The sequence below is a fragment of the Lathamus discolor genome, chromosome 1, assembly GCF_037157495.1.
Source record: "Lathamus discolor isolate bLatDis1 chromosome 1, bLatDis1.hap1, whole genome shotgun sequence".
In the NCBI taxonomy this organism is placed as follows: Eukaryota; Metazoa; Chordata; class Aves; order Psittaciformes; family Psittacidae; genus Lathamus; species Lathamus discolor.
In genome coordinates this window covers 39571162-39588466 of record NC_088884.1, presented here as the reverse complement: position 1 = coordinate 39588466, position 17305 = coordinate 39571162, and the positions used below count along the sequence as shown (strand labels likewise).

Below are 17305 nucleotides of genomic sequence, written 5' to 3'. Positions count from 1 at the left end.
TGCAAATGACTTCAGATTAGTGTGGGTAGATGGTACGTTTCCGCTCCTAGCTCCATCTCTGTTTTAAATTGTCCCACATCCCTTTTTTATTCTCTTGCAAAGAACTAAAAGCTTTTCAAAGCACATGACATTCATTTCTGGGAGTGGATATTTTAGGTAAGTTACCCTTGTTTGGAGAAATTCTTCTGGTGCAACTTTGTAGTCCTCTCAGGTGCCGGGGAGTGCTCTGTTTAGCACACAGCCCATGTTTACCCTTGGTTTTGCCTTCACTGTGTTCTGAGATTTAGTCAGGACTTTTATAATCATTTTGTTGTATTCCCAGGTCTCTTATCTGGCGTTTATTCTTGTTACTCCAGTTGCTACTGGTTTTAGCTTGTACACAGGAAACTGCAGTGCCAATCAGTGTCGTTCCCAAGGTGACAGGAAACCGTATTTGGTCGGATGTTGATTGTGCTTGTCTTTACTGCTCCACCCATTGCATTTTCTTCCTTTTTGGCTGAAGTTAAGACAAATTAATCAGTGGCCGCCATCTGGTAGACAGTTTTGGTGGTTTTGCAGTGATTCGTCCAGCTGATCTTTTGAAAAGTCACACGCGGCAGAAGAAACCAAGGGGAAATATCAATGTTAATATTTAAATGCTTCTTGAGACCCAGAATCACAGAGGCCATTGTTGCCCTGGGCACATGAGTAATTTTTGTTGTGTGAGTAATCCCCTTGTCTGGTCCAGCAGCAAGTCTGGGTTTTTCAGTGCTGTTTGGTTAGAGTTTTAAGCCCTGATGCAGCTTTCCTGTGACTGATTTCCTCCGCTCCTCTCTGCCTCTGCTCCGTTTCTGTGGTTGACCATCCCAGGCAGGGTTTCTGTGACTGCTTCACCAGCTGTCCTAATGTGCAGGCAGAGTGGGACATCTGGGAAAGTGAGGAGATGCATATTAGCTGGACTCGAATGCTTAGAGTATCTTGGCTCAGTGTGTAGCAAGATGTGTGTATCTGTGACATTTGCAACTAAATGTATCACCTTTTCACTTGGACAGGTTGGAAATGCTATGCTAAGGGACAAAGAGTGGGAGAAGAGCACCAGTTTCTTCATGAGATTGGGTTGTAAGCAGGATGCAGTACATCGCATCTCCTGAGTTCCTGATGAGAACCCACAGGTTTCAGGAAAACAACCAACCAGTGTAGAAGGGAGAAGGGTTGGAATGCATTTGTCAGTCATCATGCCATTCCTTCTGGCCAGCTTTTCTGCAGGGCAGCCTAAAGCTGCATTTAGCTCTATTGCCTTTAAGTTAAATTGTTAGGAACAGACACAGTTAAAGAAGTAAAAGAAAAACATCAAAGTGCCTCCAAAGCTGCAATGTAAAATATCCAAGTATATCCTTGAATTGTAAGAAGCCATGGACAGTACTTATATCCGGCTTATATTGTAGCCATCACTTAATATTCCAGGCCATGAATCTCTTCTTTGAGTGCAATCATAATTAATTAATTTTATTTCTGTGCATTGTCAGTTGACTAATTATACTGCTTCTGCATAGAGAAATCCAATTCTGGAAATCCAGCGGAGATCTCTCACGCAGTCAGAGCTAGGATGTACAGAAAGCTTAACACTGTTGACTAGCAACATTGCATTGTTTGCAAATGCACCTTTGCTCCAAGAATATTGCATGTAAATCTATGAGTCAGACTATTTCTCAGCTCTTGTGTCAGATTCTCTTTAGTGTTTCTGTTAATCTAGAACCTGAGAGCCTAAGTCACAGATCAGACCCCTCTGTGCAAGGCTCCATATACACACAAAGATGGAATCATCCTCTATCCAAAAAACTTATAATCTGAACATCAGACAAGGTAGGAGATGCATACAGACAAACAGGCAAGCCTTAGGAAATGGGGCAGCAGTAACACTGTGGCAGAGATGAAGATGCGCGGAGTATGCTATGACGGTGGCTCAGCCCAAGAAGTACTGCCCAGAGGCAGTAGCTGTTTTCATGTGACACTGACTTTTCAGCCAGGTTCATGCTAGAGTTGCTTTTCTGCTTTTATACCATTACATCCAAGCTGATGCATCAGTTTGGTTTGACTTTGGACCTTAGCTGAGTGTGGCCATAAAGTTTCAGGGACACTTTCTATGATTTTCATGCTCAGGCAAGGGAGACATTAACTGGTTAAGTGGCTGAACCAAGATGATATTGCAAATCAGAGCCCTATCTTCATAAAATAGCTGGACCCTTAAAACTCTTCATTCCATTCTCTAACCAAGGGAGTCAGTAAGAAGCTGCAACAGTAATATTTCTTTCTGGGACAGGGACTTCCCTTATGTTCCCTATCAAAGAGTATACTTTTGATGCTTAACAAATAGGATGTATTGTTGTTATTAATTTATGGTAGCTATAATTATCCCTGTTATGTTAATATTGATTTGATAACAGGAGCAAAACAGAAAACAGCCACTTCAAATGACTGCTCGAATATGTGATAGGCATCAAAAGGGGAAGTGCTGTATATAATTCCCACACAGAAAAATGTCATTAAGCACAATGTTTCTCTAGGGAACATGGTCCCGATGCTTCGGGATGACCAATAGCAGCTCCCTGGAAAGCGATGCTGCCAGCAAGAGATGGGGCTGGTGCTGGGCAGAAGGCAGCTAAGCCTTCCCCTCTGCCAGGGCTGGTGCTTCCGCTTCCCACCATCTCCTGTCTTTGAGATGTCTCAAGTTCTTCCTGAGTTGTAGCAAGTTCCACCGGAGGACTGCTGCATAGTCCAGAGGCTTTCAGTTCCTTTCCCTTGGATTTGATATGGATGTAGCAGCATAGCCATACAACAAATGAAGGAAAATGGTCAGAACAGCAGGAAAGTGCACAACAGCTAATAAATCCAGTTTGCATGGTCTTGTTTCACTTTAGATGCTGTTTAACTTGTCTTGCCTCAATGGATCTGTAGAGGTATCTGGGAAGAGAATTTGGCCCACAAAGCACAATACTGAATAGGTTTGTGAAAGAAGGCGGCATTGTGAGAAGCTTAAAGCTGGTATTGTAATTAATCCCAAAGGTAATCCTCTGGCTACAGAGAATGCATTTGCTATTTACTGAAAAGATTAGGACAAAATAAATGTTTTCTGCTTCATCGCAAGGATTTTCCCAAATGTAGATGGCCTTAATACCCCTCTTGTCCCCATGTTTAGTGTTCACTATTGCCTGGCTCCCAGCTGTGGCTCCCTTTGTCCTAGGACAGTGCAGAGGTCATAAGGCAGGCTAAGAAAGCTGTCTGAAGGAAAAATCACAGAAGAGAAGACACCAGACACAAAGATGTGGAAGCAACCTTTGGTTCAGGACATTCCTGAACTACAGATTGCCAGAAGCTGGAGGGCATCCTAAAAATAAGTCACAGTGTTAATTATGTAATCAGTAATTCCTGCTCACTTTGTTCTTGTGTTCTTTCACTAAAACTCCTCTTGCTGGCCATTGTTGAAAATAGGATACTGGTCAAACTTTGGTCTTACACAATATATCAAATTTACATTAATATTTCTACATCGCTCCCTTCTATGTATATTAATCTAACCCATGTTAATCGTTGCCTGTATGGAACCCTGTGTTTTGAGAGCATTTGAACTGAGACAGATGGGGTGGAGGTTGGTTGGGGTGGGAGTCTGGTTTATCTTTCAGATATGACTTCTCCTCCTTTATTTCATAATGCAATGTGCATTTAGAGGAACACTGCTTTTATCAACAGTCCACGCATTTCCCTCCTCTATTCACATTCATAGAAGTGAGTTTAAATCAAGCAATATAATGCTGCGAGTCCTTTGCTAATAGAGAGTTATAAATCTAAAGCAATTATAATTGTTTCACTCTGAAGTTTCCAGTCTGTACTGACTCATTGGTGGGTGTGTATGAGGAAGAGTTAATACAGAAAACCTTTGCTCTATCCCATGCCTTCATCTCTGGGTGTAGGTATCTCCCTTCTTTAGAGCCCAGCCTAAGCACTCACCTATAGAAATATCTTTCATGAAGGCAGGCAATGGCCAGGGCCATGGCCTTCAAGGGATCTGCTGACTATAGAAAGGAGCTCCAGGTCACTTACCTCTCTGTTCCTCATCAGCTGTATCAGCTGCTCAACCCTAAATGGGACCATACAGCTTGGCAATACCTATTTTAAAGGTCTATCTGATCTCTGAAGTGCAAGATAAAGTACACTGTGATATGCACCCATTTACAGCTGTCTTTTAAAAGCATTCAAGCACTGCTCATTTCAAATTGCAAACCTAAGCAGATTTCCTAAACTTTATTTTCAAAAGGAATCCAGGCACATTGCACATTAATATACATGTTAGAGCAAACCTTCCCATAGAAAGCAGGGCTGGAAAGACACATTACTAAAGTGAATCAAGAAAAAAAATAAAGCTGGGTGGAGAGAAATGTTTATATACCTAGCTTAGGTGTCAGCTCTGGAAACCTCAGAAGCAGTTAAATGGCAGACCTACGTGCATTCGTATGGTTCCTGTCTCTAAGAGCCTAAATCCCATCAACTCGTAGTATAACATAAGCACATAAGACACTCTGGAGAAGGGACTGTACCTTCCAAAGTGTATGAGCCAACAGTATTTTTCGTCAGTACAGCCAGCCTTGGATGCTTTGTCCCCTGTGTGACTGAGTGGAGCAGTTCTGCCGGCTCCCTTTAGAAATGTCCATAGATGGCGCAGCTCTGTTGAGCAATGCTGTGGGTCTGAAGGTTTCACATTCTTCAGGAACTGCTGCTATTCAGTATTTTCTTCAAAGTCCACTAACAATTCATTTGTCTGCTTAGAAATCTTCTGTGTGACACTTGCAGTAGTTTAAAGATAATGAAGACCAAGTCAAATAAACAAGGAATGTGCTTTTTTATTATCTTAAGGTTGACAGGGTGTAGTAAACGCCTCTTTTCCCAGATGTTCCTTCCTGTCTTTTCCAAATGGCAAACTCACCAGGAAAGAACTCATTGTACTGATTAGTCTTTAAGTCACAATAAAAAATAATTTTCTCTTACTGATAGTGTCTGAAGATACTGCTCATTCACATTAAGAATGCCCCTACCCTTCTCTTTTTCCAGGTCAGCTGGTTTTGAGTATGGAAGATTCAAAAGAGTATTGAAGGACATTAATGTGTGAATAGATAATATATTTGTTTGTTTGGATTTAAGGGTTGTAGATTATATTCCTTAAATGAGCAGCAGGTGCAGGATGGAGGTAGAGTTTGTGTTTAGGTGATTAATTAGTATGTAATAGATGAAGCTAAATGGACTCATTGATGTCTGTTATGAAAAAGAAAAAATAACCACAAATATTTTTTTTGTCTTTTAGACAAAAGCTTTTATCCTAAGCAGACTGAAAAATCTAAGATCAGTCCATTATTTATTTGTTTACCACAGGGCTGACCAACTAAAATAGCAAAAGAATCTCAGTTAAGCAGTCTTAAAAACTTCCTGGAAGCTATTACTGTAGTGTTGTACCTCCCTGTTCGCATTTATTAGGTCATTTCTCTTAGGCTACAGATCTTTCAGTACTGCAGGCAAGCACCCTCTGGAGTGCTCAGCAAAGAAGTGAGCCTTGTGTGCGCTGGGAAGAGTAACAAAGCTTTGCACCTGGGCAGGGGATCTAACTGGGAAATGCTGGTGCCTGGCTACAGCTCCTCCAAGGCATCATGGAGGTACTTATGAACTGAAATTGTAGAGAAGCAACTCATACAAGTGTGACAAAAATACTTTGCAAATTGATTTTTTTTAAAAATATTTTCAAGCAGAAGATACAGCAGACAGAATATGTAGGGCTTTTGACAGATCCTGTTGGCTTACCTTAAATAAATGCATTATCTGAGCTCATTAACTTGTGCATTTATTTAATCTGTACAGCCCTGGAAGCTAATTACTATTCCTCTCCATTCTCTTTCCCCTGTCCCTATTATTCTTTTAATCCTTTTTGTTTATATTCGTTGTAGCTTGGTTTAAATTAGCGTGTGCATTAGTCGGAAAGAGAACAGGTCATCCAGTATGTTTGTGCAATGAGGCCTCCAGTATGAGATAGAGCAGTGCTGCAATGCAAGTAGATAATACTAGCAATAAACAAGACTGCATTCAATTAAAGCTCTACCATTTAAAGCAAATTACCCATAAATTAGTAAACATTCATTCAGCTCTTTGGAAAAAAGCAGCTGAAATAAATACAAAGAATTAGCATCTTCTTTTGTTTTCACTTCTGAACATTTAACTCAGTTTTCACTCATGCAAAAAACATACACAGGTGAATAAGAACCTGAAATAGAGCTTTATGTTACAATTCAAATTTTATTGGAGAGAGAAGTTTGCGTGACAAAATGCAATTTGATTGTAGAAATAATCTACAGGAAAAGATGGGAGGTTGAATAAGCTTTGCATTTTTGAACAGTCAGTTCCCGTAGCTGAGCGGCATAGCCTTATCGAGGGCAGAACAGGAGTGAATTGGCAGTACATTAGAAAGCATGATTAAAAGAGGGAAAGTTGAAACTACTCTCATGTCAGCTGTTTTCCTCTACAGGATATTGAGCCATTCCTGTCCTAACCAGATACTGATTGCTTAAAACTTAGTCCAGAAGTACTTGTCAAAACCGTTTCCTCAGTTCATTTTGACATGCTGAGCTCTGAGTAGATCCTGAGAATTGTTTGCAATCTAGTGCTGGAGGTATTGGCCTGCTCTTGCTTGTGGCTGTGGGAACAAGATCAGACCCTCTGGAGAGAATATGAAGGGCCTCCACTTTCCAGAAAACCTCTTTAAACTTTGCATTGAGGCTGCTGATTAGTTTCTGTGGACTCAGAGAGGGCTGGAGGATGCTACCAGGTGCTGCCAGGTTTCTTGTAGCTAGGAAGCTGCAGGGGACTGGAAGTTTTCCCTCACAGTAGCCATGTATTCCTCTTCTCCTTTCAATAGGCACACAGTTTGCTGTCGTCACTTCCAGACCCCTTCCTCAGAGTGAAAGGCAGGAAGCATCAGGTTTTCAAGTGACAACTGGGTGGGAAACTATAAGAGAAGGCAACAGTGGAATACTATGAGGAGAGCCATGTGATAGAGCAAATGGGAGCAGACATGGCAGAGGCTCTTTCCAAGAAGATGCATAGGATCAGTGTACTTCATTCTGTTGCCTCCCCTGTAGTCCCAGACTTCCATCTATGACTTTCTGGTGATAGGTATTAGTTTCAGTGCTATATCCAGATTACTCCCTCTGCACTGCAAATGAGGTCCTCTAGTTGGTGAAATCAGGCTGCCCATACAAATGGCTAGAGGATTTGTCTCAAGTGCAGATGACTATGAGGCAGAGTAGAAATAATATAAACATCAATATTATTAATGATTGAATTACTAGGCATTCTTGTGGAAACATCAGGCTAGTATCTACCTATTTGTCCAGGATACTCTCTCTGGAAAGGAAAAAACAGAGCAAGAGTAAGGTTAATCTGTGAGAGGAATAAGACTTTGGAAATTAAGCCAGGAGAAAAAGAAGCCTATAGAAAAAAGAAAGTCCATTGTTCCTAGGCATGATAGGAGGTCAGTGGGTGCCTTTTTTCTGTTTAAGTAGCACTGGTATATCAGGGGATAGTAAGAGAGTGGGGGAAGTCAAGTTTTGACCGCTTGCACACCAAAGTGCTGCAGTTAGAACTCTGGTCCTGCAGTTCTCATTTTCGGCGATAGTAAAGTTGATGTAAAATGACCAAACATGAGCTGAGTGAAATAGGTCTTCAAGGTATCTGGCTGTATCAATTTACATTGGCCATAATGCATGTGATCTTTTAATGCAAAGTAAGTCAGTAATTTTATATTCATAGTTACAGATTTTCTATCAAAATCAGTTTGTATTCCTCTCCTGTTGTTTTGTTGGGGTTTTTTTTAAGTAAATGACTGACATGAATAATACTGAATCTTGAAATCAGTTGAGGAGTACTGTCCTTTAGAGAAGAGCATCTGTGACAATTGATTGCAGAATGACTTAAGGTAACTTGAGAAATTACCTCACACCCCACTGCAGCTTTACAGATCGTGTTTTCTTCATCTGCCTAACCATTGCTCATAACAATTACCTTAACTATTTTGCTAAAAGCAGCAGGAATGCTGAGACCTCTGCTTTTTTCCACTGCATTATCTTTTACAAATTTATATTTTTTTCCTTTACATTACTCTACTGAAACATAAAACAAGATAAGGAGGTGAAAACTGGCGCCTCCTTAAGGTAAAGTAGTAAATGGTGGAAACCACATAGCTGATAGTGCTCTCCCAGTGCAACTGCAGTAGTGCAAAACCCGCCTCAATTCAGTGCATTTACTGATGAGATGGACCAGCAAGGGAAAAGAATGGGGACCCATGTCTAGAGCCAGTCTGCGAGCACTATAGAAGTGAACACCCAGGGAAACCATGGTGTTTTCCTGTCATCCCTGCAGTAAAGCACAGGGGGAGTAGCCCTGCGGAGCATCCCCTGGTACAAGCAGGATCTGAGGACCCAAAGCAAGGTCCCTTCCCAGCGGCCGCAGCAAGTGCTGCTCTTCCCACTAATTAATGGCTTCCTTCCACCTGCACGGCTGACACAGCTCCCACTTTGGCCGCGCAGAAGCTCAGCACTGGGAGAGAGGAGTGAGGGTGCAGAAGGAAGCACCTCCCATGCCTGCAATGCCGGGGTCGGAGGACAATGGCTCTTGGAGGGCACCACCACTTCCAAAGCCACTCAAGAGAATGAGAAGCCGAGGACCAGGAATCTGGGCACTGCATTTTTCAGGAGCGCTGAATAAACACAGGAATGTGTATTTAAAGAAATTACCCAGCTTAAATAAACAACTGGGAAAACGTGGCGGGTAATCGGGTTTTCATAATCGCCAGCTACGGCTTAATTTTAGGGTCAGGGAAGACCTGGAAATGACCTCAGTAATGATTAATAGGCTTTAGTAACCTGGTGGCACTCCAAGGTGGACAGGTGGAGCTTCCTTTTGAGAGTTTTCAAACAAACATTGCATTAATCTTTTTTTTTTTTTTTAATCATGGCCTGTTATAATATCTGCTTCTATAAATGTGTTATTAAAAATACCCCACTGGATTCTCATCAGTAGACCTGTTCCTATTACCCAATTGGAAAGAAGGCTGTGAGTATGTAGTAAGACCCCCCTCTGGGATACTAGACAATACACAGACACAAGTGGTTTCCTGATTGCACTTATTCACGTACCCAGTGATGAGGTGGCTGTCCCAGCTGGTGAATCTTCGGAAGAGTTAGTCTCATGCTGATTTTAATGTAATGTTGTCATGAATGTTTACAGTTCCTCAGATTCCTCACATGATTCTCTTCCCCATCAAGACACAGCCTCAAGGGGCTGCTGGGGGAGGTGTATCATCACAAAATCTTCTCCAGTTTTGCCCAAATTATTAACATGGGGAACATAAAGAATATAAAGTTATTCAGATGGTTAAAAAGGGTTGTAAATATTCAGAAATAATGGAAACCCCATGTGTATGGCTCCTTCACTCTCATTTAAAACGGAAAGATATCTGTAAGTAGTCAGGAGATACATGTGTGTGTGTGTGTATAAAAGAAAAATCAGTTGTCTGACTTGAAATGTCACTGGTTTGTTTGTGATATCTTTATTCAAAACCTATTGGAGACAAGGGACAGTTGCCAAAAATGGGCTTTGTTTTAGGTGGTACCTCCTTGTTGCTCTGTGGCCAGCTAGTGCAGTCCCTACAGTAAGGTGAGAAAAGGTGGGCTCACTTCCTAAGTTCTTTCCATGCAGGTAGTAAAAGAGCAGAGAATTCTTGCTTTCTAGTCTTTTCTACAGAAAGTGAAGAATTTAACTGTTGCAGGAACATAGAGAATTCAAGGAGTGCAGAAAAGGACTGGAGACTAAAAGCATCTTCTATTATGACATACAAGTGCATGATGGGTTCAAGCCCTCCCTCATCTTTTTAAACAAGGCAATATGTCCTGTTTTCAATCCTATTTCTCAGCATGGTCTTAAATGCAGTAAAGAAGTCTGCATGATTAATATTGGCAATAGTATTGCTACTGTAAACATCATTAAAATATTTTTGTTATCTGAAGCATACTTCAAAAATGTTCTTTGAGATGCTTGTTTTTATGGAAGAATTGCTTTTAGAGCTATTGTCTATTGTACATCCTCTTATAGACTTTCTATAAAATCCCACTATCTTTTCTTTGCTGCCCTGTATCCAGTTTTTATTCAATGTGTAGTTGTTAATGTGGTAAATATGCAGCAAAACCTATTTCTTCTTTCCAGAGTAAGTTATTTGATTCTCAACACCGGTATTCATCAATAATTCCCATAAATGGTAAAAGCTGTAAACTCAAAGTTATAATTAGATCAGGTATATTTTTTTTGTTGTTGTTATAAAGGAAATAGCCTTTTTGCCAAGACTGTCAGTTATAACAATGTAAAAGCCAAAGAAAATATTAACATTTTCACTGTACTTTGTTACTGAACAATGCAAATACTTTTCCTCTATATTAGGAAATCTCAGTAGGTTCTCCCAGAAGTATGTTTGGGTCTAAATCACTACCCATTTCTCAGCCTAAACAGTTCTGGAGGGATTCGTTGCACACTTCTGTGGATTTCCGGATTGTTGTCAAAAGATCGGATTTGCAATATACGCCCTCAGAGACACCTGTTTGAGGGACTGCCTTTTTCCATGGAATAAATCACTAGTCATGGTCAGAAGAGGTGCTTTCGCAGGAGGGTTTTTGTGAGAAAGCAGTCCAACAGGATGTTTTCCTTGAGAAGAGGCATGGAGCTGGGGGACTGGACAGGACAGTCCCCTAGGGAGCTGGAATGGGAGCATGAGCCAGCATCCTCCCACAGGGTCCAGCAGAGTGTGGCCACCAGGGCTGGCTTGTGGCATGCCCATCTCCCAGGCTGTCACAGCTCCGGTAGTGCTAACTGGGGCTTCTGTATGATGCAGGTTTTGTATCGAGCCAGAGAGCACTATTGGTAGCCTATGCTTGTATCAGTTACTAGTCATTTCTGCTCAGGATGCTATTTCACTTCTGCCTACCTGCTAGCAAAGTTAGTGGAATTGTACCCCTCCTACTTCCCTCTGCCAACAGCAATTGTCCCCATTTAACCCTGGAGGCAGCCAGCTCCATCTTGCCTCTTCCACCTCTGCTCCTGTCACTGACTTGGTGTTACCCTATGTGAGCCAGGACCACAAAGCTCTTGCTATCACCCCCCCCCCCCCCCCCCCATCACCTGAGCTGAAATAGGCTTATGGACACTGTAGGACACTGTGGGATTCACTGATTCCACTGGGTGGTCTTGTCTCTTGGCCATTGTTCCTTTGTGTTTTGCAAACAGGTGAATGATTGAAGTAATTTCTATTCATGCAGACTGATTTGGTAGAAACGGTTTAATTTAAAACAAAATTCCTGACATGTATGAGAGGAAGGAAAGTGCATTTAAGTTGTGTCAGAGCAAAAAAAAAATGTTCATATGGATGAAAACAAAGAAGAAGAGTATAAACCCTGAGAGTACTTATTCTGGTGGCAGAAGGTCAGAAAACAGAGCAGCCGCACCAGCACTAAGTAAGGAGTCACAGTGTCTGCAAAGAAAAGTAATTTTCTCAAATATGTGTGCATACAAATACCTATTGGCCACTGGTTAATAAAGAAAAAGCAGTAAAAGGGAAGTATTATCACAAGCAAGTTTTGCTGAAGACTAGAGGAAATCATTCCCCCAATATTAATAGCACTTGCTTCACAGATAGTATCTGGTGATGCCTGTATGATATTTATAATAATATGTGGTATTACTGTGAAAGGGATAGCTGTACCTTACCAGCATCCCAGTGTCCAGAGCAGTGTGCAGTGACACCCACCCAGTGGGAGTTTAGTCATCGTGATTCAGAGACCATCAATTCATTGCAGTCAATATGCCAAAAGTTAAGGGTTGATTAGATAACATTAATGGGTTGAAAGTATGAAAAAACAGTTTTCTTAAGTGTTGTTTGGGGAAAGCAACAAGAAGTGTGCTTTATTTGTATTTTCATTGCTTAAAGGTGTTATTGAATGCAACTTTATTTTCCTGTAGAAATGTGCAGTGTTGATGGACTTGATTGTCCTGCCAGAGGTGTTTGTCATTTGTCATTCCCTCTGTGACCACTCCTCTTCCTGGGATGCAGCTTATTTAGGGAGAAGTTTATTGCATCTCCCTTTTATCCTACCTAACCTGAGACATTGTCCACTCTCTGGGTAATTGCAGTGTTTGCACTGCCTTTCCACTTATTCCTGCTGATTTTATCACTTTTTTTCACTCCATTCTGTATATTTAATTTGAGTAGAGTCTTAAAACATAAAGCTGACCTATCTATGAATTTATTTCCAGGTTGTTATATATATCAGTTAGAAATATATCCCCTTTTGTTTTCTATGAAACATTTCTTCCTTAGTCAGATATCATTTTCACATTTGACATCCAGAATGATTAAGTAGCATATAGAGAGCAGTTTCTGCTTCTAAGAATAATCAAAACAGTTGCTCCCTATACACTGTTACTGCAGCATCGGTTGTTAGATTCAGGAGACAGGATGATATGTAAGGTCCTGGATTTCTGGCCACCCAGTATTACCAGTATAAACAGTCTTGCAGTCTTTGCGTTCCCAAATCTCCTAATGACTATACAGAACGGCAGAGTGCATAAATAACTCAGGATCATCTGTGTGAGTATGGGACTTACAGTAACACAGATGTGGTGTAACTGTTGTAATTCTTTTCTAACGCAGACGAGGATCCAATGTCTCACTGACTTTGGATATGAGCAGTTTGGGAAGTATTGAACCTTTCGTCACTGTGCCAACCCCACGAGAAAAGGTAGCGATGGAATACCTACAGTCAGCCGGCCGCATCCTGACACGGCAGCAGCTTCGAGATGCAGTTGCATGTTCTCATTTACTTCAAACAGAATTCATGGTGAGTATAACAACAAGCTTTAAATGTAGATTTTTTTTACATAATTGGCACAACAGAAACTGGGGGAACTGGGGAAAAAATAATTGGGCAACACTATAATGTTAAGGTACAAATCCTTTCTGAAGGGCAGATTATATAGTTTCAAGGTGGTGTTTTATGATTAAACTGAAGATAGATAAGCACTGAAGATAGATAAGTTAGTCAGCTATATCCATGGATAATACAGATGCCGCTCAATTTGAAGTTCCATTCATAGATGGGATAAATGTTGTATTAGAGGTACAGTACAAACAGCCGGGACTGTAACACTGTGACAGTTTCAAAGAGATCATAAAGGCTATGATGACAGAAAACACAGTCATAATTGGAGATTTTGTTTATTCCCATGTAAACATCACATGTTTTTGCAACTTGAAGACTAAAGTTTTAGTCACTATAAATGACTTTTTGGAGCAGATAGGGATACCCACAGTCAGTCAGTCCAAAATATCTTTTAACAAGTACTCCATGCAGCAAGTGTGACATACGTAAGACCAAAAAACCTGAAGTGTTCTACAAGTGTATCTAATATTCAAAAGAGTAAGAATCTAAAATGAAGACAGTAGACTGATAGAAATAGAGTAGGAAAAACTCAGCCAGGGGAACCACATAATTACTTAAGACCTGGAGAAGACTGGTATTGCAAAACAACCAGATGAACTGCACTATAAGAAATAAGCAGATACTTTTTAGAAAGGAAATATAACCGAGCATAAACTGAGGCCAGTTGGATGTGAGAGCTGAATAAAGCAGGCCAAAAAATGTTTTTAATTTAAAAAAAAAAATCATAACTCTATTTTCAAATATATCAAAAACATAAAACTTACCAAAGAGTACAAAGATCGATGGATGATCAAAAGGGTAGAAAAGAGATTTGGAGAAGTTGAAACAGTCAGAGAGAAGTGACTGCATTATTTGCATCTGTGTTGATCACAGAAGAACTTGGGGAATTTCTTACCTCTGTGGCAAGGAGTAGTTTCAAACAGGTCACTGAAGGATCTATCTGATACTGAAGTGTTAATGGAAAAGATTCTAGAACAAATCAATAAAATGAATAAAAGCTACTCTCTGGAATAAGCTAGTATTCACACAGGAATCCTAAAGGAGTTCATGTATGCAGTTATTGATGTATTAACTGGGCAGGTTTAACCTAGCACTTGGGCCCCAGCAGCTGAGGAATCAGAGGGCCAAAAGTAACAGGAGTTTTTCAGAAGGGCACCAGGAGAAGCCCAGAGAACCACAGGCCTAGAAATCTGATGTCTAAACCAGAGAAACTGGAAAAAAATCTGATAGATATATGAACAAATGCAGTAAAGTGGGGAATAATAAAGATAGTGTAGCACTGGAAGGATTGGTTGCTTCTCAGAGTAAAAGGAGCTCGCCAGTGGAGTCCCAGAGGTATTTATTCTGGAGGTGATACTGACCAAGATGCTCTTAAGTCATCTGGAAAAGGGAATAAATATTAAGCTGGCAAAATTTGATGATGACACTGAATTACTGAGGATAGTGAAATTAAAAATAAACTTCAAAGAAATTACAGAAGAGTTTTATGCTGGTGATGAGGCAGAGGAAATTCGGGGTTGATAATAAGGGTATACTTTGATGGGTTCTGAAATACAAATCTAGTAAACTTGAGCAAAAACCTAGAGAATAAGACAGAAAACATCTTTATGACACTGGAAAATTCTGTGTTGCAGTCACACCTGCATGCTGCTCTGATCTCCAAATCTTGAAGTACATACAGAGAAGTATGGCGAACATAATCACGCTAGTGCAGCTTCGTCTAAATAGACGAGGACTCTTCTGCCTAGAGAAGAGACTGTGAGAGGCTCTAACAGAAGCCTATAAAATCATGATAGCAAGGACAAGGTGAACAGAGTGATTATTCACTGGTTTTCATGTTCAAAGAATGGTATCAGGTGACCAGTGCAATACAAAAAAAAATCTTGTCCTGTTCTAGTTCAAATGCTTTGCTACCAAGTGCTATCAGAGGGTACCAGAGAGGAGGAAACTAACATAACCAACTACCTAACCCAACTTTAGCCTAACCCTTTTAGCTTTTACAACTCAGCTGGCTACACTAAACAAGCAAAGCTTTTTAAGACTGCTTTCGTAGCTCAGATTTAATAAGAGCCACACAGAAATGTGTATCCTAACAAGGCAGGTAAGGATTGAAAGACCTGTACAACCCCTTGAGCATACTACTACTACAGGTCTAACAAAGCCATACAAACAATTCAGTTCTTATTAAACATACCAAAGCATGTGATTCCTCAAGTTTCATTTCGTTTTCAATTTGTACATGTAAGTCCATAGAATAGAAAGATGATGAGTGCCATCTTACTCTAAAAATAGTTTTTCATTATGAATAATTGTATCCTATGACGCAGTCCTTTCATTCACCTTTAAAAAGCTGGGGTTTGTAGTAAAAGTCATTTGCTTAAAAAAAATAAATTCTTCAGTGATTTTACCAAAAATTGGTCAGACAGTGTACATGGAAAAAAGTATAATCACCCAACATACTTTTATCACCAATCAATGCATCAGTTCTTTGCCATTCTGCTGCTTAGGCAGGAAAACTAGAAGAAATAACTTCACTGTGCTTAAACCGCCTGTGTTAAGAGACAGTTTGCACAGACAACTTGGCACCTCCATAGAATCCTGTTTACCCAAATCCTCTCACACAGCATCTGTGCATGGCTTTGGGGCAATAAAGACTCACATTTTATTTGTCCCTCAGGGGAGCTCAACATGACTTTGGCCATTCAGCGTTTCCACAGAATTGTATTGAAGAGATCATGACTTGTCTATTCCATTTTAAACCATGTTTAAAAATGTATTTTGAGATGAAGCTGTTGAACAGTATCTGTTTAATATCTTCCTTACTACAGATAATAGCTTCAGTAGGAACTTGAGGCATGAAAAGAACGCAGTATATAACCCTCACTCTTTCTGCTCACTCAGCTTGTTTTAGCTAGCTGAAGAAATAGAATAAGACAGTCTTCTTGAGTCTAAAATTATTAGATCCCATAAAAACCTTCCAAATGTGCAAAAAGGGGAGAAATGTTCAAAGTTTTAAATGGAAAACTGAAACATGAACAGTTTCAGGTTATTTTTAGTTCTTTAATTAACTTCTTTTTATTAACAGTTAAGGGAGAATTAACTGTAATTTTTGTTGTAAAAAATTTTAAGTTACCATCAAAATATTTTTCTATAGTATTTATTAAGAAAAAGGAGGCTTTGGGGGATTTTTTAAATTTTTTTTTAATGCTAAAAAGCTTGGGAGAATATGTCTTATTTGTAAGCAGGAAGAAACATAAATTGCCCAGCATATACTTCTTTAGTAGCCTGAGCTGCTACTATTCAAAAGACAGAATGTCTGAAGTTGGGGATGGAACAGAAAAAAAATCATTATTTCCAAAATACTGGAATAAAATTTGGTTCTCATAAAAATGGAGGGTTGAATGTAATGAATATCTGCCTGAATTTTCCTAAATTTTGCCACATTTTCTTTAATACTTCCAGAGACCCAAATCATATCTGTGTATTATCATATATATGATAATACATGATATATATAATATCATGTATTATATATATTATAATATGTATTATTATATATTGTATTATATAATATGTATTATATAATATAATATATGATTATAGGTATATATATGTATAATCATGTACAGTTGTACATGAACAGTTGTAGCATGAAAGGCTAATGTGAGCCACAATAGCTGTCATTACAGGAGTAACGCCCAGAGAGGTGAAGGACCCCATGAGCAAAGGTGTATACACATACACATCTATAATTGCTGCATGCAACTGAGCACATGAATGTATGCAGCTTATACGTTATTTTTAATCATTTAGTTATATATAATATGCATATATGTTTGATAAAATGAATTGAGACATATTGCCTATATAGCTACAGACTTTGTATGCTAATTTGCACATGTTTGTGCTATTTGCAATCTGCTGGGATTATTTTCCCCCATGTTAGCAGGAACATTATCCCCATAATATCCTGATTTTTTTTTTTTTTTTTTTCCTCTGGAATACCCTCTTGCTTTTCACAGCCAGTTTCAGGATAAATGACTTGTCTGTGGCTGTGATCCATGGTGTGTTGTCAGATTTCTGCTTGTGCCCTTGGCCCCACAAGTACTTACTGCTGGGAGGAGCCCACTGAGTAGAAAGTGTTTACAGGATGTAAGTGATTAATATTATTAATTGACCTTGCTGGCCCAGAGAAATGCATTTCTGTTTTCAACTCAGTGGCATTTCTGCATCTGTCAGTAACCTGC

At 39.8% G+C, this 17305-nt stretch overlaps 1 protein-coding gene across 1 annotated transcript in view; it reads left to right on the top strand.

Moving 5' to 3' along the window:
* Nucleotides 1–17305, top strand: part of PTPRR (protein tyrosine phosphatase receptor type R) — a 74449-nt gene that overhangs the window by 25271 nt on the left and 31873 nt on the right. The window contains exon 5 of the mRNA XM_065665033.1: nt 12770–12956. Coding sequence (XP_065521105.1) covers nt 12770–12956 — 187 coding nt within the window. The remainder of the gene's footprint in view (nt 1–12769; nt 12957–17305) is intronic.